The sequence below is a fragment of the Mustelus asterias genome, chromosome 10, assembly GCF_964213995.1.
Source record: "Mustelus asterias chromosome 10, sMusAst1.hap1.1, whole genome shotgun sequence".
Classification (NCBI taxonomy): domain Eukaryota; kingdom Metazoa; phylum Chordata; class Chondrichthyes; order Carcharhiniformes; family Triakidae; genus Mustelus; species Mustelus asterias.
In genome coordinates, this window is record NC_135810.1 from 125,236,433 (window position 1) to 125,260,672 (window position 24,240).

At 50.6% G+C, this 24,240-nt stretch overlaps 2 protein-coding genes across 2 annotated transcripts in view; both read right to left on the bottom strand.

Moving 5' to 3' along the window:
* The window catches only part of LOC144499965 (interleukin-1 receptor type 2-like), a 1,647,203-nt gene that overhangs the window by 1,157,524 nt on the left and 465,439 nt on the right, over window positions 1–24,240 (bottom strand). The gene's annotated exons all lie outside the window — the stretch shown is intronic.
* The window catches only part of LOC144499483 (cyclic nucleotide-gated channel alpha-4-like), a 36,523-nt gene that overhangs the window by 10,694 nt on the left and 1,589 nt on the right, over window positions 1–24,240 (bottom strand). The window contains exons 2-3 of the mRNA XM_078221474.1: window positions 11,235–11,339; window positions 1,517–1,623 (exon numbers count right to left, since the gene is read on the bottom strand). Coding sequence (XP_078077600.1) covers window positions 1,517–1,623; window positions 11,235–11,339 — 212 coding nt within the window. The remainder of the gene's footprint in view (window positions 1–1,516; window positions 1,624–11,234; window positions 11,340–24,240) is intronic.

Below are 24,240 nucleotides of genomic sequence, written 5' to 3' on the forward strand. Positions count from 1 at the left end.
ACCAAAGTGAATTACCTCACACTTCTCCGCATTAAACTCCATCCGCCACCTCTCGGCCCAACTTTGCAACCTGTCTAAGTCTTCCTGCAAACTACGACACCCTTCCTCACTGTCTACCACACCACCGACTTTGGTGTCATCAGCAAATTTGCTAATCCACCCAACTATACCCTCATCCAGATCATTAATAAATATTACAAACAGCAGTGGCCCCAAAACAGATCCCTGAGGTACACCACTTGTAACCGCACTCCATGATGAATATTTACTATCAACCACCACCCTCTGTTTCCTATCCGCTAGCCAATTCCTGATCCAATTTCCTAGATCACCCCCAATCCCATACATCTGCATTTTCTGCAGAAGCCTACCATGGTGAACCTTATCAAACGCCTTACTAAAATCCATATATACCACGTCCACTGCCTTGCCCCCATCCACCTCCTTGGTTAATTTCTCAAAAAACTCAATAAGGTTAGTAAGGCACGACCTACCTGCCACAAAACCATGCTGACTATCACCTATCAATTCATTACTCTCCAAATAACTATAAATCCTATATTGTTGGCCTATATTGCGAAGGGCATAGAATATAAAAGCAGGGATGTCTTGATGCACCTGTACAGGGCATTGGTGAGGCCGCAGCTGGAATACTGTGTGCAGTATTGGTCCCCTTATAAGAGGAAGGATATATTGGCATTGGAGGGAGTGCAGAGAAGGTTCACCAGGTTGATACCGGAGATGAGGGGTTTGGATTATGAGGAGAGGCTGAGGAGATTGGGTTTGTACTCGTTGGAGTTTAGAAGGATGAGGGGGGATCTTATGGAGACTTATAAGATAATGCGGGGGCTGGATAGGGTGGAGGCGGAGAGATTCTTTCCACTTAGTAAGGAAGTTAAAACTAGAGGACACAGCCTCAAAATAAAGGGGGGTCGGTTTAAGACAGAGTTGAGGAGGAACTTCTTCTCCCAGAGGGTGGTGAATCTCTGGAATTCTCTGCCCACTGAGGTGGTGGAGGCTACCTCGCTGAATATGTTTAAAGCGCGGATGGATGGATTCCTGATCGGTAAGGGAATTAAGGGTTATGGGGATCAGGCGGGTAAGTGGTACTGATCCACGTCAGATCAGCCATGATCTTATTGAATGGCGGGGCAGGCTCGAGGGGCTAGATGGCCTACTCCTGCTCCTATTTCTTATGTTCTTATGTTCTTGTTGAAGGAAGGAAGCAGAATGTCAGGAGTTGGAATCGTTATTTAATCCACACACCCCCCTCCCCCCCTTCCACCCTCCCCCCTCCTCCCTCTCCCCCTCCCCTTCCCCCTTTCCTCCCTCCCCTCCCCTCCCCCCTCCTCCCTCCCCACTTCCCCCCTCCCCACTTCCCCCTTCCCCCCTTCCCTCTCCCCCCTTCCCCCACCCCCACCCCCATCATTCCCCATGGTCCCAGCTCCCTGAGGTGTTACTGTTTGAACTTTATCCGATTTAAAACAGAAGGAGGTGCCCCTGTGCACTCACTCACCTGTGTTGAACCTGACCAGCAGATTGAGCAGGTAGATGAGATCAGAGAGATAATCCAGTGTGAACCACAGCGACAGGTAATTGTGCTGAAGATCACTAAAACTGCACCTGACAACCAAAATAACCAACATGAATAAAAGATTTTGTGGAAAACCAAGCAGGAGATTCACAAACGGAAGGAGTGGAATCTTGAGGAGTTAAATGAATGCTTTGCACCAAGGAATTACTGGGAGGAGTTTGTTACTAATCATTGGAATTGTGATAACTTGTCCATCAAGATGCATCACACTTTGATTCACAATTCTCGAATGAGGAGGCTGAGTGGCGCCAGAGAAGGAAAGAAGCAAATCCGGCTCTCACAACCCTGTTACCGCATGGGTCACCCAGCCCCATCTTCCCAAAGGCCTGTGGATCACCCAGCCCCATCTTCCCAAAGGCCTGTGGATCACCCAGCCCCATCTTCCTAAAGGCCTGTGGATCACCCAGCCCCATCTTCCCAAAGGCCTGTGGATCACCCAGCCCCATCTTCCCAAAGGCCTGTGGGTCACCCAGCCCCATCTTCCCAAAGGTCAGTGGGTCACCCAGACATCTTCCCAAAGGTCAGTGGGGCACACAGCCCCTTCTTCCCAAAGGTCAGTGGGTCACCCAGCCCCATCCTCCCAAAGGTCAGTGGGTCACCCAGCCCCATCTTCCCAAAGGTCAGTGGGTCACCCAGCCCCATCTTCCCAAAGGCCTGTGGATCACCCAGCCCCATCTTCCCAAAGGTCAGTGGGTCACCCAGCCCCATCTTCCCAAAGGCCTGTGGATCACCCAGCCCCATCTTCCCAAAGGCCTGTGGATCACCCAGCCCCTTCTTCCCAAAGGTCAGTGGGTCACCCAGCCCCTTCTTCCCAAAGGCCTGTGGATCACCCAGCCCCTTCTTCCCAAAGGCCTGTGGATCACCCAGCCCCTTCTTCCTAAAGGCCTGTGGATCACCCAGCCCCTTCTTCCCAAAGGCCTGTGGATCACCCAGCCCCTTCTTCCCAAAGGCCTGTGGATCACCCAGCCCCTTCTTCCCAAAGGCCTGTGGATCACCCAGCCCCTTCTTCCCAAAGGTCAGTGGGTCACCCAGCCCCATCTTCCCAAAGGCCTGTGGGTCACATGAAGAGCCCTGGCACAAACCCGCCAATAAGTAGACATCATCCTCAAACTGTGAGACTGCTGACAAGGAACAAAGAAAATAATTTCACCCAAATCGCAGTGAAAGAGACGGTGGCTGAGACATTGGACAGGCTAAAAGCTGATAAGGGGGAGGTTTAGAAATGCTGTCTGGACTTAAAGTTGATAAGGCACCAGGAGTGGGTGAGATGCATCCAAGAACACTGCAGCAAGTGAGAGTGGAAATTACAGAGACACTGGCTATAATTTTCCAGTCTTCCTTAGATACGGGGTAATGCCAGAGGGCTGGAGATTTACAAATACCGCACCCTTGTTTAAAAAGGGCTGTACAGGTAACAACTGGGGTGGCACAGTGGCACAGTGGTTAGCACTGCTGCCTCACAGCGCCAGGGACCTGGGTTCAATTCCCGACTGTCTGTGCTGAGTCTGCACGTTCTCCCCGTGTCTGCGTGGGTTTCCTCCGGGTGCTCCAGTTTCCTCCCACAGTCCAAAAGATGTGCTGGTTAGGTTGATTGGCCTTGGTAAATTGCCCCTTAGTGTCAGGGGGATTAGTGGGTAAAATACTTGGGGTTACGGGGATAGGGCCTGGGTGGGATCGTGGTCGGTGCAGATTTGATGGGCTGAATGGCCTCCTCCTGTACTGCAGGGAATCTATGAACTATTTGCCATTTAAACTTGGAACTGGAGAAGCTTCTTGAAATGATAATTTGGAACAAAATTAAAAGTCACTTGGGCATAAGACCATAAGACATAGGAGCAGAATTAGGCCACTCGGCCCATCGAGTCTGCTCCGCCATTCAATCATGGCTGATATTTTTCTCATCCCCATTCTCCTGCCTTTTCCACATAACCTCTGATCCCCTTATTAATCAAGAATCTATCTATCTCTGTCTTAAAGACACTCAATGACCCGGCCTCCACAGCCCTTCTGCGGCAAAGAGTTCCACAGATTCACCACTCTCTGGCTGAAGAGGATATACAGCACAGAAACAGGCCATTCGGCCCAACCAGTCGATGCTGGTGGTTATGCTCTGCTCAAGCCTCCTCCCTCCTCATCGAAACCTATCATCGTGACTCCCTGTTCCCCTTTCCCTGAGCAGCATTGACACCGTTCACTGTGACATCCCCTGTGGGTGCAAACTCCACATTCCCATCACTCTGAGTGAAGAACTTCTCCTGAATTCCCAGTTGGATTTCTTGGTGATTATTTTACAATGATGGCCTCTACTTCATCAGGGGAAACTTTCTCTCTGCATCCAAACCTTTCAGAATTTTAAATCCTTCCACCGGTCACTCCTCTTTATTTGAGTGTAAAGGGACCCAGCCTATCAACCCGTTCCTGATGTTTGTACCTGGTGCTGCCCCTGTAACTATTCTCTGCGCCCTCCGCAGTGCCTCTATTTCCTTTTTATAATCTGGTTAGCAGAACCTCACTCAGTTCTCTAAATCTGGCCCAATGAAGGGTTGACGCAGGTTTAGTCCAACCCCCCACTTTTCAAATCCCTCCCCCTGGAAGTCAAGTCTGGCTTGTTTTTAGTTACCGTGTGAACCTGTGACACCACGTTTAGTGATTGGTGTATTTGGAAACGGAGATTCCTTTGTTCCTCTGACCCACCCAGACTCAAACTCTCCAAGTTACAAGTGACCCTCCCTATTCCTCCGATCAGAATGTACCACCTCACATTTATCTGTTTGCTTTCAAACGGAAACTGGATAATTATCTGGAGAGAAAAGCCTTGCAGAGTGTTACAGAAAGAGTGCAGAGTGTCACTGGGTGAGTTTCTCTTGTAGGGAGCTGGTATACACATGATGGGCTGAATGGCCTTATTCTGTACTGTAACTATTCGATGATTCTGTGATCCTCTTCTATCCAATTAATCCCAAAGCAAAGTGTTTACCTTCAGGTCTTTATCCAATTCCTGTTCGAAACTCCTCTTTCTCTTTCAAGCAGCAGATTCCAAATCGCAGCAACTCTGTGTAAAAAACCCTCCTCACCTCCTTCTCACCTCCAAAATCTGTGTCTTCTCGTTAGCAACTGGAAGCTGTTTCTCCAATACTGCATCAATTTGAAGACTTCTTTTAACTCTCCTCTTCCCTGCTCTCAGGAGAAGAACCAATATAACTTTCCCAGACTCTATGTACCTAAATCTCTGCGTACATAAATCCTCGTGTACCTGAATCCCCATGTGCCTGAATCCCCATGTGCCGGAATCCCCATGTGCCTGAATCCCCATGTACCTGAATCCCCATGTGCCTGAATCCCCATGTGCCTGAATCCCCATGTACCTGAATCCCCATGTACCTGAATCCCCATGTACCTGAATCCCCATGTGCCTGAATCCCCATGTACCTGAATCCCCATGTACCTGAATCTCCATGTACCTGAATCCCCATGTACCTGAATCCCCGTGTACCTGAATCTCCATGTATCTGAATCTCCATGTACCTGAATCCCCATGTACCTGAATCCCCATGTACCTGAATCTCCATGTACCTGAATCCCCATGTACCTGAATCTCCATGTACCTGAATCTCCATGTACCTGAATCCCCATGTGCCTGAATCTCCATGTGCCTGAATCCCCATGTACCTGAATCCCCATGTACCTGAATCCCCATGTGCCTGAATCCCCATGTACCTGAATCCCCATGTGCCTGAATCCCCATGTACCTGAATCCGCATGTACCTGAATCCCCATGTGCCTGAATCCCCATGTGCCTGAATCTCCATGTGCCTGAATCCCCATGTACCTGAATCCCCATGTACCTGAATCCCCATGTACCTGAATCTCCAAGTACCTGAATCCCCATGTACCGGAATCCCCATGTACCTGAATCCCCATGTACCTGAATCCCCATGTACCTGAATCCCCATGTACCTGAATCTCCATGTACCTGAATCTCCCAGTACCTGAATCCCCATGTACCTGAATCCCCATGTACCTGAATCTCTGTGTACCTGAATCCCCATGTACCTGAATCTCCATGTACCTGAATCCCCATGTACCTGAATCTCCAAGTACCTGAATCCCCATGTACCTGAATCCCCATGTACCTGAATCTCCATGTACCAGAATCCCCATGTACCTGAATCTCCATGTACCTGAATCCCCATGTACCTGAATCTCCATGTACCTGAATCCCCATGTACCTGAATCTCCATGTACCTGAATCCCCATGTACCTGAATCCCCATGTACCTGAATCTCCATGTACCTGAATCTCCATGTACCTGAATCCCCATGTGCCTGAATCCCCATGTACCTGAATCCCCGTGTACCTGAATCTCCATGTACCTGAATCCCCATGTACCTGAATCCCCATGTACCTGAATCCCCATGTACCTGAATCTCCATGTACCTGAATCTCCATGTACCTGAATCCTCATGTACCTGAATCTCCATGTACCTGAATCCCCATGTACCTGAATCCCCATGTACCTGAATCTCCAAGTACCTGAATCCCCATGTGCCTGAATCCCCATGTACCTGAATCCCCATGTACCTGAATCTCCATGTACCTGAATCCCCATGTACCTGAATCTCCATGTACCTGAATCCCCATGTATCTTAATCTCCAAGTACCTGAATCTCCATGTACCTGAATCCCCATGTACCAGAATCCCCATGTACCTGAAGCTCCATGTACCTGAATCCCCATGTACCTGAATCCCCATGTACCTGAATCCCCATGTACCTGAAGCTCCATGGACCTGAATCCCCATGTACCTGAATCCCCATGTACCTGAATCCCCATGTACCTGAATCTCCATGTATCTGAATCTCCATGTACCTGAATCCCCATGTACCTGAATCCCCATGTACCTGAATCTCCATGTACCTGAATCTCCATGTACCTGAATCTCCATGTACCTGAATCCCCATGTACCTGAATCTCCATGTACCTGAATCCCCATGTACCTGAATCTCCAAGTACCTGAATCCCCATGTACCTGAATCCCCATGTACCTGAATCCGCATGTACCTGAATCCCCATGTACCTGAATCCCCATGTGCCTGAATCCCCATGTACCTGAATCCCCATGTACCTGAATCTCCATGTACCTGAATCCCCATGTACCTGAATCCCCATGTGCCTGAATCCCCATGTACCTGAATCCCCATGTACCTGAATCTCCATGTACCTGAATCCCCATGTACCTGAATCTCCATGTACCTGAATCCCCATGTACCTGAATCCCCATGTACCTGAATCCCCATGTACCTGAATCTCCAAGTACCTGACTCCCCATGTACCGGAATCCCCATGTACCTGAATCTCCATGTACCAGAATCCCCATGTACCTGAATCTCCATGTACCTGAATCCCCATGTACCTGAATCTCCATGTACCTGAATCCCCATGTACCTGAATCTCCATGTACCTGATTCCCCATGTACCTGAATCCCCATGTACCTGAATCTCCATGTACCTGAATCTCCATGTACCTGAATCCCCATGTGCCTGAATCCCCATGTACCTAAATCCCCATGTACCTGAATCTCCATGTACCTGAATCCCCATGTACCTGAATCCCCATGTACCTGAATCCCCATGTACCTGAATCTCCATGTACCTGAATCTCCATGTACCTGAATCCCCATGTACCTGAATCTCCATGTACCTGAATCCCCATGTACCTGAATCCCCATGTACCTGAATCTCCAAGTACCTGAATCCCCATGTGCCTGAATCCCCATGTACCTGAATCCCCATGTACCTGAATCTCCATGTACCTGAATCCCCATGTACCTGAATCTCCATGTACCTGAATCCCCATGTATCTTAATCTCCAAGTAACTGAATCTCCATGTACCTGAATCCCCATGTACCTGAAGCTCCATGTACCTGAATCCCCATGTACCTGAATCTCCATGTATCTGAATCTCCATGTACCTGAATCCCCATGTACCTGAATCCCCATGTACCTGAATCTCCAAGTACCTGAATCCCCATGTACCTGAATCCCTATGTACCTGAATCCCCATGTACCTGAATCTCCATGTACCTGAATCCCCATGTACCTGAATCCCCATGTACCTGAATCTCCATGTACCTGAATCTCCATGTACCTGAATCTCCATGTACCAGAATCCCCATGTACCTGAATCTCCATGTACCTGAATCCCCATGTACCTGAATCTCCATGTACCTGAATCCCCATGTACCTGAATCTCTGCGTATCTGAATCTCCATGTACCTGAATCCCCATGTACCTGAATCCCCATGTACCTGAATCTCCATGTATCTGAATCTCCATGTATCTGAATCCCCATGTACCTGAATCTCCATGTATCTGAATCCCCATGTGCCTGAATCCCCATGTACCTGAATCCCCATGTACCTGAATCCCCATGTACCTGAATCTCCAAGTGCCTGAATCCCCATGTACCTGAATCCCCATGTACCTGAATCCCCATGTGCCTGAATCCCCATGTGCCTGAATCCCCATGTACCTGAATCCCCATGTACCTGAATCCCCATGTGCCTGAATCCCCATGTACCTGAATCCCCATGTGCCTGAATCTCCATGTACCTGAATCCCCATGTACCTGAATCCCATGTACCTGAATCTCCATGTGCCTGAATCCCCATTTACCTGAATCCCCATTTACCTGAATCCCCATGTACCTGAATCCCCATGTACCTGAATCCCATGTGCCTGAATCCCCATGTACCTGAATCCCCATGTACCTGAATCCCCATGTACCTGAATCCCCATGTACCTGAATCCCATGTACCTGAATCCCCATGTGCCTGAATCCCCATGTACCTGAATCCCCATGTACCTGAATCTCCATGTGCCTGAATCTCCATGTACCTGAATCCCATGTACCTGAATCCCATGTACCTGAATCACCATGTGCCTGAATCCCCATGTACCTGAATCCCCATGTACCTGAATCCCATGTACCTGAATCTCCATGTGCCTGAATCCCCATGTACCTGAATCCCCATGTACCTGAATCTCCATGTGCCTGAATCTCCATGTACCTGAATCTCCATGTACCTGAATCCCCATGTATCTTAATCTCCAAGTACCTGAATCTCCATGTACCTGAATCCCCATGTACCTGAATCTCCATGTATCTGAATCCCCATGTACCTGAATCCCCATGTACCTGAATCTCCATGTATCTGAATCCCCATGTACCTGAATCCCCATGTACCTGAATCTCCATGTATCTGATTCCCCATGTACCTGAATCCCCATGTACCTGAATCCCATGTACCTGAATCTCCATGTGCCTGAATCCCCATGTACCTGAATCCCCATGTACCTGAATCTCCATGTGCCTGAATCCCCATGTACCTGAATCTCCATGTACCTGAATCCCCATGTATCTTAATCTCCAAGTACCTGAATCTCCATGTACCTGAATCCCCATGTACCTGAATCTCCATGTACCTGAATCCCCATGTACCTGAATCTCCAAGTACCTGAATCCCCATGTACCTGAATCCCCATGTACCTGAATCCCCATGTACCTGAATCCCCATGTACCTGAATCCCCATGTACCTGAATCCCCATGTACCTGAATCCCCATGTGCCTGAATCCCCATGTACCTGAATCCCCGTGTACCTGAATCTCCATGTACCTGAATCCCCATGTACCTGAATCCCCATGTGCCTGAATCCCCATGTACCTGAATCCCCATGTACCTGAATCTCCATGTACCTGAATCCCCATGTACCTGAATCCCCATGTACCTGAATCTCCATGTACCTGAATCCCCATGTACCTGAATCCCCATGTACCTGAATCTCCATGTACCTGAATCCCCATGTACCTGAATCTCCATGTACCTGAATCCCCATGTACCTGAATCCCCATGTACCTGAATCTCCAAGTACCTGAATCCCCATGTGCCTGAATCCCCATGTACCTGAATCCCCATGTACCTGAATCTCCATGTACCTGAATCCCCATGTACCTGAATCTCCATGTACCTGAATCCCCATGTATCTTAATCTCCAAGTACCTGAATCTCCATGTACCTGAAGCCCCATGTACCTGAATCTCCATGTACCTGAATCCCCATGTACCTGAATCTCCATGTATCTGAATCTCCATGTACCTGAATCCCCATGTATCTGAATCCCCATGTACCTGAATCCCCATGTACCTGAATCTCCATGTACCTGAATCCCCATGTACCAGAATCCCTATGTACCTGAATCCCCATGTACCTGAATCTCCATGTGCCTGAATCCCCATGTACCTGAATCCCCATGTACCTGACTCTCCATGTATCTGAATCCCCATGTACCTGAATCCCCATGTATCTGAATCCCCATGTACCTGAATCTCCATGTATCTGAATCCCCATGTACCTGAATCTCCATGTATCTGAATCCCCATGTACCTGAATCCCCATGTACCTGAATCTCCATGTACCTGAATCTCCATGTACCTGAATCTCCATGTACCTGAATCCCCATGTACCTGAATCTCCATGTGCCTGAATCTCCATGTACCTGAATCCCATGTACCTGAATCCCCATGTACCTGAATCCCCATGTACCTGAATCCCCATGTACCTGAATCTCCATGTACCTGAATCCCCATGTACCTGAATCTCCATGTACCTGAATCCCCATGTACCTGAATCCAAATGTACCTGAATCTCCATGTACCTGAATCTCCATGTACCTGAATCCCCATGTACCTGAATCCCCATGTACCTGAATCTCCATGTACCTGAATCTCTGCGTACCTGAATCTCCATGTACCTGAATCTCCATGTACCTGAATCCCCATGTACCTGAATCTCCAAGTACCTGAATCCCCATGTACCTGAATCCCCATGTACCTGAATCTCCATGTACCTGAATCCCCATGTAACTGAATCTCCATGTACCTGAATCCCCATGTACCTGAATCCCCATGTACCTGAATCCCCATGTACCTGAATCTCCATGTACCTGAATCTCCATGTACCTCAATCTCCATGTACCTGAATCTCCATGTACCTGAATCCCCATGTACCTGAATCTCCATGTACCTGAATCTCCATGTACCTGAATCTCCATGTACCTGAATCCCCATGTACCTGAATCTCCATGTGCCTGAATCTCCATGTACCTGAATCCCATGTACCTGAATCCCATGTACCTGAATCCCCATGTACCTGAATCCCCATGTACCTGAATCTCCATGTACCTGAATCCCCATGTACCTGAATCCCCATGTACCTGAATCTCCATGTACCTGAATCCCCATGTACCTGAATCCCCATGTACCTGAATCTCCATGTACCTGAATCTCCATGTACCTGAATCCCCATGTACCTGAATCCCCATGTACCTGAATCTCCATGTACCTGAATCTCTGCGTACCTGAATCTCCATGTACCTGAATCTCCATGTACCTGAATCTCCAAGTACCTGAATCTCCAAGTACCTGAACTCTTTCAACCCTGAAATAATTTGTGTAAACCTCCCCTTCCCAAGGCTGTGACCTCCATCCTAAAGCGTCACAACCAGAATAGGACAAGGTGGAGCTGGGGCCTAACCTCGGCCTGTGTTCTCTATTGCTGCGCAGTGTGGGAGACTCTCACCTGCTGACCAGGATGGTCCAGTTGTACATCACAGGGATGGTGGTTACAATCAGCCATCGGAAATACCAATCCCCCATCGGGTCCAGGATCCACCGTGAGGCAGTTCTGTGAGGCAGTAACAACAATCACCAGGAATACAGTCACCTACACACATCGGTCAGTGCGATATTTCACCAAGTGGAATGGTTGCCACTCAAGTGGATAGAGCTGTGAAGAAGGCCTATAGTGTGTTAGCTTTTATTAACAGGGGGTTGGAGTTTAAGAACCGTGGGGTTATGCTGCAACTGTACAGGACCTTGGTGCGACCACATTTGGAATATTGTGTGCAGTTCTGGTCACCTCACTATAAGAAGGATGTGGAAGCGCTGGAAAGAGTGCAGAGGAGTTTTACCAGGATGCTGCCTGGTTTGGAGGGTAGGTCTTATGAGGAAAGGTTGAGGGAGCTAGGGCTGTTCTCTCTGGAGCGGAGGAAGCTGAGGGGAGACTTAATAGAGGTTTATAAAATGATGAAGGGGATAGATAGAGTGAACGTTCAAAGACTATTTCCTCGGGTGGATGGAGCTATTACAAGGGGGCATAACTATAGGGTTCATGGTGGGAGATATAGGAAGGATATCAGAGGTAGGTTCTTTACGCAGAGAGTGGTTGGGATGTGGAATGGACTGCCTGCAGTGATAGTGGAGTCAGACACTTTAGGAACATTTAAGCGGTTATTGGATAGGCACATGGAGCACACCAGGATGATAGGGAGTGGGATAGCTTGATCTTGGTTTCAGATAAAGCTCGGCACAACATCGTGGGACGAACAGCCTGTTCTGTGCTGTACTGTTCTATGTTCTATGGTAGCAGGTGGTCATGTTACCATCGTAGTAAAATGCAGATGAAAGTTAGAGACACGAGGAATGAACCCGCCACACAGCCGGGAAATTTAAATTCAGGATTGCTTTACACTGTGCACTCATCAGGACAATTCCCACAAATACCAGTATAAAGGATAAAACAACAATTTCTACTGCATGGAGAGAGAATGCTGATTGGCTGGGAAGTGATTGGTTAAGGCATTACCATGGAGAATGCACCAGTTGATAGTGACTGACAGCTAACTGCCAAGTATCGTTTGAAATTTAAACCAGGGGCAGCTTGATCCTGATTGATCAGGACATTGCCCCGGGGAATAACTCAGCGAGTGGCTGTCATTTAACCCAGAACTCAAGTTTCCGCAGCTGGTGACAGTTGTCTCGGTGAAGGGAAGTGTTTATGACTCCCCACATTCTAGCCGACTGATCTGCCCTGCCGTACCTGAAGCTTACGTCTAGATTATTTACAATATACTGGAGATTTGAAAGTCAAATTACTGATGCTTACTCAGCAACCAGCTCCTCCTCCTGTCTTCAAAAGGTTGGTAACTAAGGGTCATAAAAAACATAGAACATAGAACAGTACAGCACAGAACAGGCCCTTCGGCCCACGATGTTGTGCCGAACCTTTTCCGAAACCAAGATCAAGCTATCCCACTCCCTATCACCCTGGTGTGCTCCATGTGCCTATCCAATAACCGCTTAAATGTTCCAAAAGTGTCTGACTCCACTATCACTGCAGGCAGTCCATTCCACACCCCAGCCACTCTCTGCGTAAAGAACCTACCTCTGATATCCTTCCTGTATCTCCCACCACAAACCCTATAGTTATGCCCCCTTGTAATAGCTCCATCCACCCGAGGAAATAGTCTCTGAACGTTCACTCTATCAATCGCAGCTTTCTCTAGAATCACCACCCTCTGTGTAAAATACATCCTTCTGATATCCGTGTTAAACCTCCCTCCCTCACCTTGAACCTATGACCCCTCGTGAACGTCACCACCGACCTGGGGAAAAGCTTCCCACTGTTCACCCTATCTATGCCTTTCATAATTTTATACACCTCTATTAAGTCTCCCCTCATCCTCCGTCTTTCCAGGGAGAACAACCCCAGTTTACCCAATCTCTCCTCATAACTAAGCCCCTCCATACCAGGCAACATCCTGGTAAACCTCCTCTGTACTCTCTCCAAAGCCTCCACGTCCTTCTGGTAGTGTGGCGACCAGAACTGGATGCAGTATTCCAAATGCGGCCGAACCAACGTTCTATACATCTGCAACATCAGACCCCAACTTTTATACTCTATGCCCCGTCCTATAAAGGCAAGCATGCCATATGCCTTCTTCACCACCTTCTCCACCTGTGACGTCACCTTCAAGGATCTGTGGACTTGCACACCCAGGTCCCTCTGCGTATCTACACCCTTTATGGTTCTGCCATTTATCGTATAGCTCCCCCGTACGTTAGTTCTACCAAAATGCATCACTTCGCAATTATCTGGATTGAACTCCATCTGCCATTTCTTTGCCCAAATTTCCAGCCTATCTATATCCTTCTGTAGCTTCTGATAATGTTCCTCACTATCTGCAAGTCCTGCCAATTTTGTGTCGTCTGCAAACTTACTGATCACCCCAGTTACACCTTCTTCCAGATCGTTTATATAAATCACAAACAGCAGAGGTCCCAATACAGAGCCCTGCGGAACACCTCTAGTCACAGGCCTCCAGCCGGAAAAAGACCCTTCCACTACCACCCTCTGTCTTCTGTGACCAAGCCAGTTCTCCACCCATCTAGCCACCTCCCCCTTTATCCCATGAGATCCAACCTTTTGCACCAGCCTACCATGAGGGACTTTGTCAAACGCTTTACTAAAGTCCATATAGACGACATCCACGGCCCTTCCCTCACCCTCACACTCTCACACTCTCACCCTCACCCTCACCCTCACACACTCACCCTCTCACACTCACCCTCACCCTCACCCTCTCACCCTCACCCTCTCACCCTCACACTCACCCTCACACCCACCCTCTCACCCTCACCCTCACACCCACTCTCTCACCCTCTCACCCTCACCCTCACCCTCACTCTCATTCGAACCAATCAACTACCTTCCCTGTGACATTCGATAGATTTTTATCAGGATCTGATTGGTCCATTCTGGAGCCACAGACTCACAGGGCCTATTTTACCATTTTGATTTTGAGTGCTGGGCGGACTTGAATCTGAAAGTGTTTCAGATCCGACTTTTAGACCCGTTCTCAGGTGCCCCCATACCCACTCTGCCTGAAAAAATATCAGCGATTCCGAATCGTGCTGCAGAAGCTGTGGGCGGGACATATCGTGCCCAAAACCCTACAGCTCCAATCGGAGCCTCCAACCGCACACGCACAAAAATAAATAGAGAAACGCTCCCCTGCCACATCACTCCCGGGCCAGGTAATGCCTCCCCCTGGCCCCCACAGACATTGCCCCACCCCCACAACATTACTGACCCCCTTATCCCCCCACCTCCCAGCTACCCAGACCGAACACGATCCCCTCCCCCCAACTGATCACAGGCAGAGTGGCAGTGAAACCCCCTCTACCCCTCCATTGATCTCAGGCAGAGTGGCAGCGGACTTGATGCGCATCAATTGGACACGAGCCACAAAGCTTCGGTAAAAGAAGGCTTTTATTAACTAACAATGGAACTATCAGAACTTTAACACACTATCCCAGACTGAAGAGGTCCCGCCCGAGCAGGGGGTCTTATACCTCTCCCAGGAGGCGGAGCCCGACTGGGATGTGCCACAACAGTTACAACCACAGGTGTATCAATCCCACCCTAGCCCAACAACAACATTAGAACAATCCCACAGTGGGAACCAACGATGGTTCACCACATTCACCCCTCCTTTGAGAACAAAGGCCGGCGGGGTATGAAAACATACTAAAATGTCAACAAATTATAAGTTCAGACGGTCTGGAGGACCGCACCGGCGTTGTGACCTCCTCAATACCGGCGGTGACACCGGAGTAGGTGCTTGCGGTGGCGTTCTCCCCAAAACAGCGTCCAGCTGTTCTCCCACGGACTCACGGGCCGGTTGACCCTGATGAAACGGTAGTGCAGGGGATCCCGATACATTCTGCGATGGCGACGATCTTCGGGGCTCAGGCAAGCTGTGCATTGGAGTATAACTGTTAAGCATTGGTCCCGATGCTGTCCGCACCACGTCCGGGGGAGAAATAAGGGATAAGGGATTCGTCACTGGGGGTATGGGAGCGACAGGAGTTGCTACGTCCCCTGCGGGCGCCAGGTCTCGGATCGAGACTGTGTCCTCTCGCCCGTCAGGATATGCCACATAGGCATACTGAGGGTTGGCGTGGAGGAGGTGGACCTGTTCGACCAAGGGGTCGGACTTGCGGGCCCTTACATGTCGCCACAGGAGGACGGGTCCTGGGTACGTCAACCAGGCTGGTAAAGATATCCCCGAGGACGACTTCCGAGGGAATGAGAACATCCTCTCGTGGGGAGTAGCATTGGTTGCCGTACACAGGAGGGAGCGAATGGAGTGAAGCGCATCAGGGAGGACCTCCTGCCAACGGGAGACTGGAAGGCCTTTAGACTTCAGCGCCAATAGGACAGCCTTCCAGACTGTAGCATTCTCTCGTTCCACCTGTCCATTACCCCTAGGGTTGTAACTCGTGGTCCTACTAGAGGCAATCCCGTATGAGAGCAGGAATTGCCTCAAGTCATTACTCATGAACGACGAGCCCCTGTCGCTATGTAAAAAGATCACGGAATGCCTTGATCACCGTGGCAGCCGACGTGTCCGCGCAGGGGACAACAAACAGGAACCGGGAGTACTCATCTATTATGTTCAGAAAGTACACTAGAGGTGAGGCTATATTGGATCTGGTGCTGGGAAATGAGCCAGACCAGGTGCTAGACTTGGAAGTTGGTGTGCATTTTGGTGATAGTGACCACAATTCGGTTACGTTCACCTTAGTGATGGAAAGGGATAGGCATGAACCTCGGGCCAATGGTTTTAGCTGGGGGAAGGGTAATTATGAGGCTATTAGGAGAGAATTAGGAAACATAGGTTGGACTAGGAGATTACAGGGACTGGGAACGTCCGACATGTGGAGTTTTTTCAAGGAGCAGCTACTGCGAGTCTGTGATAGGTATGTCCCTGTCAGGCAAGGAGGAATTGGTAGGGCTAGGGAACCGTGGTGCACCAAAAAAGTTTCTTTGTTGGTTAAAAAGAAAAAGGAGGCTTATGTTCGGATGAGACGTGAGCACTCGGGTAGTGCACTAGAAAGCTTTAGATTGGCTAAGAGGGAGTTGAAGAGCGAGCTTAGAAGGGCTAAAAGGGGACATGAGAAGACTTTGGCGGATAGGGTTAAAGAGAATCCTAAGGCGTTCTATAGGTATGCCAAGAACAGAAGGTTGGTTAGGGCAAGTTTAGGGCCAGTTATAGATGGCAGAGGGAAGTTATGTGTGGAACCGGAGGAGATTGGTGAAGCATTGAACCAATATTTCTCTTCGGTGTTCACGCAAGGGGACATGAATATAGCTGAGGAGGACACTGGGTTGCAAGGGAGTAGAATAGACAGTATTACAGTTGATAAGGAGGATGTGCAGGATATTCTGGAGGGTCTGAAAATAGATAAATCCCCTGGTCCGGATGGGATTTATCCAAGGATTCTCTGGGAGGCAAGAGAAGTGATTGCAGAGCCTCTGGCTCTGATCTTCAGGTCGTCGTTGGCCTCTGGTATAGTACCAGAAGATTGGAGGTTAGCGAATGTTGTCCCATTGTTTAAGAAGGGGAACAGAGACTTCCCCGGGAATTATAGACCGGTGAGTCTCACTTCTGTTGTCGGCAAGATGTTGGAAAAAATTATAAGGGATAGGATTTATAGTTATTTGGAGAGTAATGAATTGATAGGTGATAGTCAGCATGGTTTTGTGGCAGGTAGGTCGTGCCTTACTAACCTTATTGAGTTTTTTGAGAAAGTGACCAAGGAGGTGGATGGGGGCAAGGCAGTGGACGTGGTATATATGGATTTTAGTAAGGCGTTTGATAAGGTTCACCATGGTAGGCTTCTGCAGAAAATGCAGATGTATGGGATTGGGGGTGATCTAGGAAATTGGATCAGGAATTGGCTAGCGGATAGGAAACAGAGGGTGGTGGTTGATAGTAAATATTCATCATGGAGTGCGGTTACAAGTGGTGTACCTCAGGGGTCTGTTTTGGGGCCACTGCTGTTTGTAATATTTATTAATGATCTGGATGAGGGTATAGTTGGGTGGATTAGCAAATTTGCTGATGACACCAAAGTCGGTGGTGTGGTAGACAGTGAGGAAGGGTGTCGTAGTTTGCAGGAAGACTTAGACAGGTTGCAAAGTTGGGCCGAGAGGTGGCGGATGGAGTTTAATGCGGAGAAGTGTGAGGTAATTCACTTTGGTAGGAATAACAGATGTGTTGAGTATAGGGCTAACGGGAGGACTTTGAATAGTGTGGAGGAGCAGAGGGATCTAGGTGTATGTGTGCATAGATCCCTGAAAGTTGGGAATCAAGTAGATAAGGTTGTTAAGAAGGCATATGGTGTCTTGGCGTTTATTGGTAGGGGGATTGAATTTAGGAGTCGTAGCGTTATGTTGCAACTGTACACAACTCTGGTGCGGCCGCACTTGGAGTACTGTGTGCAGTTCTGGTCCCCACATTACAGGAAGGATGTGGAGGCTTTGGAGAGGGTGCAGAGGAGGTTTACCAGGATGTTGCCTGGTATGGAGGGGAGATCCTATGAGGAGAGGCTGAGGGATTTGGGATTGTTTTCGCTGGAAAGGCGGCGGCTAAGAGGGGATCTTATTGAAACATATAAGATGATTAGAGGTTTAGATAGGGTGGATAGTGATAGCCTTTTTCCTCTGATGGAGAAATCCAGCACGAGGGGGCATGGCTTTAAATTGAGGGGGGGTAGTTATAGAACCGATGTCAGGGGTAGGTTCTTTACCCAGAGGGTGGTGAGGGATTGGAATGCCCTGCCAGCATCAGTAGTAAATGCGCCTAGTTTGGGGGCGTTTAAGAGATCCGTAGATAGGTTCATGGACGAAAAGAAATTGGTTTAGGTTGGAGGGTCACAGTTTTTTTTTTTAACTGGTCGGTGCAACATCGTGGGCCGAAGGGCCTGTTCTGCGCTGTAATGTTCTATGTTCTATGTTCTATGTTCTACACGTTCCGATCTGTTGAGGGAAGGGGGCCCTTAAAATCCACACTCAGCCTCTCGAAGGGGCAAGTGGCCTTGACCAATTGTGCCCGGTCAGGTCGGTAAAAGTGTGGTTTGCATTCCGCGCAAATCCGACAGCTCCTTGTCACCGACCTGACGTCCTCCACCGAGTAAGGCAGGCTGCGGGCTTTGACAAAGTGGTAGAGCCGAGTGACCCCAGGATGGCACAGGTCATTATGGAGGGCGTTCAAGCGATCCTCCTGCGGAGTAGCGCATGTTCCGCGCGAGAGGGCATCCGAGGGCTCATTGAGTTTCCCTGGACGATACATGATATCGTAGTTATAGGTGGAGAGCTCAATTCTCCACCGCAACATCTTGTCATTCTTGATCTTGCCCCTCTGCGTGTTGTTGAACATGAACGCCACGGACCGCTGGTCCGTGATCAGAGTGAACCGCTTTCCCGCCAGGTAATGGCGCCAGTGTCTGACGGCCTCCACAATGGCCTGGGCCTCCTTTTCCACCGCTGAATGCCGAATTTCGGGGCCTTGGAGGGTGTGGGAAAAAAACGCGACGGGCCTGCCCGCCTGGTTTAGTGTGGCGGCCAGGGCGAAATCAGATGCATCGCTTTCCACCTGAAAAGGGATGGATTCGTCTACGGCGTGCATCGTGACTTTCGCGATGTCGTGTTTCAATTCCTTGAAGGCCAATTGGGCCTCTGGCGTGAGTGGAAAAGTCGTGGACTTAATAAGCGGACGGGCTTTGTCCGCGTAGTTGGGGACCCACTGCGCATAATAGGAGAAGAAGCCGAGGCATCTTCTCAGTGCTTTTGCGCTAGCGGGCAAGGGAAGTTCAGCAAGGGGGCGCATACGGTCTGGATCGGGGCCAATGACCCCGTTTTCCACCACGTATCACAGGATGGCTAACCGGCGCGTACGGAATACACACTTCTCCCTGTTGTAGGTCAAATTCAGGCGAGATGCAGTGCGTAAAAAGTTCTGGAGATTTGTGTCATGGTCCTGCTGATCACGGCCGCAGATGGTGACATTATCCAGGTACGGGAAGGTAGCCCGCAACCTGTTCTGGTCCACCATTCGGTCCATAGCACGCTGGAAGACCGAGACCCCATTGGTGACACCAAATGGAACCCTAAGGAACTGATACAGATGACCATCCGCCTCAAAGGCCATGTAGTGTCGGTCCTCTGGGCGAATGGGGAGTTGGTGGTAGGCAGACTTAAGGTCTATGGTGGAGAACACCCGGTACTGCGCAATCTGATTGACCATATCAGATATGCGCGGGAGGGGATACGCATCCAGCTGCGTATATCTATTAATGGTCTGACTGTAATCAATGACCATCCGGGGTTTGTTCCCGCTCTTGACCACCACAACCTGTGCTCTCCACGGACTAACACTGGGCTGTATGATCCCTTCTTTGAGGAGTCGCTGAACCTCAGATCTGATGAAGATCCGATCTTCAGTGCTGTAACGCCTACTTTTAGTAGCGATGGGCTTGCAGCCTGGTACCAGATTCTGAAATAAAGAGGATGTGGTGATCTTTAACGTAGAAAGATTGCAGGCGGGGCGCTTTGGACAATTTGGAGACTGCAGCTGTTCCCCCACTGTCAGCGAAGGGAGTGGCCCACCGTACTGTAGGATCACACTCTTCATGTGGACCATAAAGTTTAGTCTGAGGAGAATTGGTGCACAAAGATGCGGCAACACAAGGAGCCTGAATCGCTCGTAAATTGTGCCTTGCACTTTCAAGGTTACCACACAACGTCCTAGCACAGGGACAGACCAGGACCTTGATGCCATAGAGATTGTCTGTTTCGCAGGTTGAATCTGGAGTCCACACCTCTTCACAGTGTCAGGGTGAATAAAGCTCTCAGTGCTCCCGCTGTCAAACAGACAATAAATTGCACGACCATTTACCTGTATATCCATCATCGAACAATCAAGCCTGTGATGCTTAGCCTGGTCCAGGGTGATCGACGCCACCGTTGGTCCGTGAACGTCACTGCAGGCAGCTGAGGTCGATGCTGAGGACCCCTGCTGGTCGCTCATGGTCATCGTCGACCAAAATGGCCACCCCCTTGAATCGCACATGGGTGAGGGCGCCAAACGTAGCGACTCCTGGTGGTCATCCTCCTCCGACTCCGTCGACCGCAATGGCGTCGTCCTGGACTCGCACGTGGATGAACCCCGTGAGTACTTCGACGACGATGGTGATGATCCCTGTTCCGAAGGGTCACAGGCCGCACTGCCGTTCTTGGGCTTCGATCTGCACACCTTCGCATAATGCTCCTTTTTACCGCATAGGTTACAGACTACCGCTTTAGCGGGACACTTTTGTCGTGGATGTTTGGCTCCTCCGCAGAAGTAGCACCGCGGGCCGCATGGGGCTGCAGCCGTCGTCTGGTCCACATGGGAGCACGCCATAACACTGCACTTCGAGCCCGTGGGGCGAGGAGGGATTTGCGACTGCTCCTGCCACGTTGTCTCCACGTGGTCCTCCGGATACAGGACCAAGCTCTTCGAAGCCGCCTCAAGCATTTCAGCTAATTCCATAGCTTGGGTCAGGTTGAGATTTCCCTTTTCTAGCAGCTTGAGACGGATGTATGAAGACCCGACCCCGGCCACAAACGCATCTCGGGCGAGGTCGACACAGCTTTGCAGTCACAGCCCCTGGCTAGCTGCAAGAGCTCACTGGCGTAATCCTCCATGGTTTCGCCCGACTGCCGACGTCGTGTAGCGAGGAGGTAACGAGCGTGGATCTCGTTAGGAGGTTTCGTATAGCGCTTTTTTAAAAGCTCGAGGGCCCTCGGGTAAGTGGTGGCCGCACGGATCGCGAGGTAGACTGTGTCGCTTACCCTCGCATGGAGGACCCGGAGTCTGTCATCATCTGTGGTGACCGCTGCGGAGGCTGCCAGGTAATCTTCAAAACACTTCAGCCAGTGGTCGAAGGTGTTAGAAGAGCCCACCGCACGTGGATCTAGCGTCAGACGTTCTGGCTTTAGGATTTGCTCCATACTCTCCTTTCTTTTTTTCTTCCGTCGAGAGTTTAATGTTAGTTAATAAAATTGATGCGCATCAATTGGACACGAGGCACAAAGCTTCGGTAAAAGAAGGCTTTTATTAACTAACAATGGAACTATCAGAACTTTAACACACTATCCCAGACTGAAGAGGTCCCGCCCGAGCAGGGGGTCTTATACCTCTCCCAGGAGGTGGAGCCCAACTGGGATGTGCCACAACAGTAACAACCACAGGTGCATCAATCCCACCCGAGCCCAACAACAACATTAGAACAATCCCACAGTGGGAACACCCTAGCCCAACAACAACATTAGAACAATCCCACAATGGGAACCAACGATGGTTCACCACAGGACTCTCCCCACCCCCCCCGCGCCCTGCTCCCCAACCCCCCACCCACCCCCTCGCCCCACCCGTCGGTCATTTGGCACTTAACCCCTCACTAACCCTTCGATGGGGACTTCTATGGAGCATGTCAGTTTTGTGCCAGTTCTGGATGGGCATTCCCTCAGCACTGACCCTCTGACAGTGCGGCACTCCCTCAGTACTCACCCTCTGACAGTGCAGCATTCCCTCAGTACTGACCTTCTGACAGTGCGGCACTCCCTCAGTACTGACCTTCTGACAGTGCGGCACTCCCTCAGTACTGACCCTCTGACAGTGCAGCACTCACTCAGTACTGACCTTCTGACAGTGCAGCACTCCCTCAGTACTGACCCTCTGACAGTGCAGGACTCCCTCAGTACTGACCCTCTGACAGTGCGGCACTCCCTCAGCACTGACCCTCTGACAGTGAGGCATTCCCTCAGTACTGACCCTCTGACAGTGCAGCATTCCCTCAGTACTGACCCTCTGACAGTGCAGCATTCCCTCAGTACTGACCCTCTGACAGTGCAGCATTCCCTCAGTACTGACCCTCTGACAGTGCAGCACTTCCTCAGCACTGACCCTCTGACAGTGCGGCACTCCCTCAGTACTGACCCTCTGACAGTGCGGCACTCCCTCAGTACTGACCCTCTGACAGTGAGGCATTCCCTCAGGACTGACCCTCTGACAGTGCGGCACTCCCTCCGAACTGACCCTTTGACAGTACAGCTCTCCCTCAGTAATGACCCTCTGACAGTGCGGCACTCCCTCAGTACTGACCCTCTGATAGTGCGGCACTCCCTCAGTAGAGACCCTCTGACAGTGCAGCACTCCCTCAGTACTGACCCCGTGACAGTGCGGCACTCCCTCAGTACTGACCCTCTGACAGTGCGGCACTCCCTCAGCACTGATCCTCTGACAGTGTGGAACTCCCTCAGTACTGACCCTCTGACAGTGCAGCACTCCCTCAGTACTGACCCTCTGACAGTGCGGCACTCCCTCAGTACTGACCCTCTGACAGTGCGGCACTCCCTCAGCACTGATCCTCTGACAGTGCGGCACTCCCTCAGTACTGACCCTCTGACAGTGCGGCACTCCCTCAGTACTGACCCTCTGACAGTGCGGCATTTCCTCAGCACCGACCCTCTGACAGTGCGGCACTCCCTCAGTACTGACCCTCTGACAGTGCGGCACTCCCTCAGTACTGACCCTCTGACAGTGCGGCACTCCCTCAGTACTGACCCTCTGACAGTGCGGCACTCCCTCAGTACTGACCCTCTGACAGTGAGGCATTCCCTCAGGACTGACCCTCTGACAGTGCGGCACTCCCTCCGAACTGACCCTTTGACAGTACAGCTCTCCCTCAGTAATGACCCTCTGACAGTGCGGCACTCCCTCAGTACTGACCCTCTGATAGTGCGGCACTCCCTCAGTAGAGACCCTCTGACAGTGCAGCACTCCCTCAGTACTGACCCCGTGACAGTGCGGCACTCCCTCAGTACTGACCCTCTGACAGTGCGGCACTCCCTCAGCACTGATCCTCTGACAGTGTGGAACTCCCTCAGTACTGACCCTCTGACAGTGCAGCACTCCCTCAGTACTGACCCTCTGACAGTGCGGCACTCCCTCAGTACTGACCCTCTGACAGTGCGGCACTCCCTCAGCACTGATCCTCTGACAGTGCGGCACTCCCTAGGTACTGACCCTCTGACATTACGGCACTCCCTCAGTACTGACCCTCTGACAGTGCGGCACTCCCTCAGTACTGACCCTCTGACAGTGCGGCACTTCCTCAGCACCGACCCTCTGACAGTGCAGCATTCCCTCAGCACTGACCCTCTGACAGCGCGGCATTCCCTCAGCACTGACCCTCTGACAGTGAGGCATTCCCTCAGTACTGACGCTCTGATAGTGTGGGACTCCCTCAGTACTGACCCTCTGACAGTGCGGCACTCCCTCAGTACTGACCCTCTGACAGTGCAGCAGTTCCTCAGCACTGACCCTCTGACAGTGCGGGGCTCCCTCAGTACTGACCCTCTGACAGTGCAGCACTCCCTCAGTACTGACCCTCTGACAGTGCAGCGCTCCCTCAGCATCGACCCTCTGACAGTGTGGCACTCCCTCAGTGCTGACCCTCTGACAGTGCAGCACTCCCTCAGTACTGACCCTCTGACAGTGCAGCGCTCCCTCAGCACTGACCCTCTGACAGTGCGGCACTCCCTCAGTACTGACCCTCTGACAGTGCGGCACTCCCTCTGTACTGACCCTCTGACAGTGCAGCACTCCCTCAGTACTGACCCTCTGACAGTGCGTCACTCCCTCAGTACTGACCCTCTGACAGTGAGGCATTCCCTCAGTACTGACCCTCTGACAGTGAGGCATTCCCTCAGTACTGACCCTCTGACAGTGCGGCACTCCCTCAGGACTGACCCTCTGACAGTGCGGCACTCCCTCCGAACTGACCCTTTGACAGTGCAGCTCTCCCTCAGGAATGACCCTCTGACAGTGCGGCACTCCCTCGGTACAGACCCT